Source organism: Nicotiana sylvestris, chromosome 5 (assembly GCF_000393655.2).
Source record: "Nicotiana sylvestris chromosome 5, ASM39365v2, whole genome shotgun sequence".
Classification (NCBI taxonomy): domain Eukaryota; kingdom Viridiplantae; phylum Streptophyta; class Magnoliopsida; order Solanales; family Solanaceae; genus Nicotiana; species Nicotiana sylvestris.
In genome coordinates this window covers 116,008,206-116,011,022 of record NC_091061.1, presented here as the reverse complement: position 1 = coordinate 116,011,022, position 2,817 = coordinate 116,008,206, and the positions used below count along the sequence as shown (strand labels likewise).

Below are 2,817 nucleotides of genomic sequence, written 5' to 3'. Positions count from 1 at the left end.
TTTAAACCATTTTCTACTTCATGGAGCACAACAAAGGTATAGGTTTTGTCTGGTGTAGCTGGTGGAGTATTCAGTAAGTAGAACGTTTAATTTGTGTTGTAGTGCTTTGGTTAAATGTTAGAACCTTTGCTCTGTTAAATATCATGAAGAAGAATAGAAAAATGTATTTCCCAATTAATATATTAGTTTTATTGCTATTATTATTATTACTCAATCACTACATTATTTAAATTTTGGTACTTGTTAAAAGATGAGTAATATTGTGTACTACTGCTATTAAGGAAGACCAAACAAAATGAGTACAAAGAAAAGATCAAATATTATCAAATAAACATAACTGCAAGCATCAATTACTGTCTCAATTTATAAACTATTTCGGTATTTCGGTATACCGAAATTACCGAAATATCAAAAATTCAATACCGTATACCGTACCGAATTACCGAAATTTTTGTACCAAAATACCGAAAAAACCGAAACCGAAATACCAAATTAATTCGGTTCGGTTCGAAATTCAGTTTTTCGGATTTTATGCCCACCCCTAGTTGAGGCGTCGCAAGAATAGTAGGCTTGGTTGGTTAAGGAGAATGAGTACAGGGCCACAATAGGAAAATTGGAAAAGCAAGTCAGAGAGCTTTAATTCGAGAGTGGCTTGCAAGTCGCGGTGGACGAAGGATAAAAGAAAAGGCTAGCCAAAGAAAATGAGGCCCTCTAAGCCCAAATTCAGAAAATGAAATTAGCAGCAGAAAACCCCGTCCGAAGTTCCAAAGATGAAAAGCTCATAAATAACCTGAGGCAGAAAGTGAATGACTGCAGTTTCAATTTGAACAAAGCAGAAAGTGAACTAGCCTGGGCTCGAAAGCAATTGGCTAAAAACGCATATGAACGAGCGCACCTGGTTAAGCAGTTGAAAGAAAAGTACGACAATGAGGTCGCAGGACTAAAGAAAAGGGTCATCACTATGGAGAATAAAACAATCAGACAGGCGAAAGACTTTAAGGCTGAAAGGGAACAGTGTTATACGACAATGGCACGGCTAGAAAGAGACTTGCAACAACTCCAAGAGCAGAACCAAGTAGCCAAACAAACTTTGGAAGCCAGAACCGAACAGATTGAGCGTTTGTTGCAAGAGAAGGGTGTCATAAGAGAGCGTGTCAAAAGGGTCGCCAACTACATCGCGATGAAGTGCAGTAGCTGTGAGGATATGACTAGATCTATGTTCTTTGCTACTGTGATGATTTTTGTTCGCCAGGTAATGGAAGATCTCTACCACCTCCAAGGGGATTTAGCGAGTCGGCCCGCGGCGAGGCCGAATGATGCCCCACGGGTCCCGGAGGCAATTGAGGCACTGATGTATTCGTAATTTCATGAGTCTGTATTTCTTTTATTAGAGTATATGGGTTGTTTGTTTTTCGAGTCTGTATTTCGTCTTTCATCAGAGTCTGTTAGTTTTTGTTTAAGTCTATTTCCGAGTCATATTATGAAACAATTTGAAAATTCCAAAAAAAATGTTTCACTATTTTTTATCTTCAAGAACTATGCTTGGTCTGATTCATGCGGGATCATGATACGTAGGCAATCTCCATAAGATTTGACCGTAACCAAATGAAAAGAGAGAAAGAAAATAAGAGAAAAAACAAGAGAGTAAAGAAAAGAAAAGGAGCGAAAAAAACAAGAAAGAAAAGCTAGAAAATAAGAAATCAAGAGGGAATAAAAACAAAGAGTGAACAGAGGCAAGAGTGAAAGGAAGGAAAAGAAAAAGAAAGAAAAGGGGGGAAGTTTGCAATTGAAAGTAAGAAAAGGCCGGGATGACGCATGCAACCGATCAAATACGTAATTGAGACGGTTAACTGCTTAGGTGCATTCATGCCCAATGTGCGGTTACCAATCTGTTAAAGCCTAATCGCTAACAAGGTTGTTGTTTGATGTGTTGAGTCCAGGCAGGTGGTTAGTTGATTGGCATTCTGGCAACTCACTCATACAACACCCGATAAAAAGACAGGCTGAATATGGCCAACCAAGAACCGGAGACAAGTATTGTTGACCCGTCAAAAGAGGTGGAAGAACTAGATGTTAATGCAATGAAGGAGATATGTATAAGTTAAAGCAGCAGATGGCTGAAATGTACCAAGCCTGGGCAAAAGGGCATCCACCACCAGTTTATCCCGCCAACCCTGCTTATATCCCACCATCAGCCCAACCTCCGGAACCCCCCACTGTGAACTCATCTCCAGCCTTTCCCCTCTACCAACAATGCTATGGCGTCACTTCCCATACTTCTCAAGCTCCACCACCCAAACAAGTCCCATACCCCCTCAACCAATTACACCTATTTTTTTGGCACCTCCACCTGCTACATTACACTAATCTTCCAATGAAACCTCTGTTCCAAACTCACGACAACCAGTACTATCCCCCTGAACCCACCTTCAAAGTTCCAGAACCATATTTTTGCGCCCCTCATCTTGATCTCCCGGTAGAGACTGAGAAGCCACCCAAAAATCCAGAGCATGAAGAGATGATCAGAAAGGTCAAAAGCTTAGAACAATCATTTAGAGATATGAGGAGGTTGGGAGGTCAAGTAAGTGTGGCTTATAAAGATTTATGTCTGTTCCCAGATGTTCAGATACCAGTAGGGTTCAAAATTCCCAAGTTTGATCTGTACGACGGGCATGGTGACCCAGTAGCACACTTAAGAGGATTTTGTAGCAAGATGAGAGGAGCAAGTGGAAGAGATGAATTGTTCATGGCATATTTCAGCCAAAGTTTGAGTGGATCAGCATTAGAATGGTATACCAGACAAGATCACAACAGATG

At 40.5% G+C, this 2,817-nt stretch overlaps 1 protein-coding gene across 1 annotated transcript; it reads left to right on the top strand.

The window, feature by feature from the left end:
* The first annotated feature begins 730 nt into the window (after positions 1 to 730).
* LOC138869203 (uncharacterized) lies at positions 731 to 1,363 on the top strand. Its single transcript, XM_070146803.1, has 2 exons — positions 731 to 1,153; positions 1,253 to 1,363. The coding sequence occupies exons 1-2, from the start codon at positions 731 to 733 to the stop codon at positions 1,361 to 1,363; spliced, it is 534 nt and encodes a 177-aa protein (XP_070002904.1).
* Positions 1,364 to 2,817: the final 1,454 nt, after the last annotated feature.

What these genes read in the sequence shown, in the direction of transcription:
- LOC138869203 (XM_070146803.1), top strand. Translation starts at nt 731, where the DNA reads ATGAAATTAGCAGCAGAAAACCCCGTCCGAAGTTCCAAAGATGAAAAG. An exon ending in AGGGTGTCATAAGAGAGCGT is followed by an intron (nt 1,154 to 1,252) that starts GTCAAAAGGGTC and finishes TTTGTTCGCCAG; the next exon opens with GTAATGGAAGATCTCTACCA.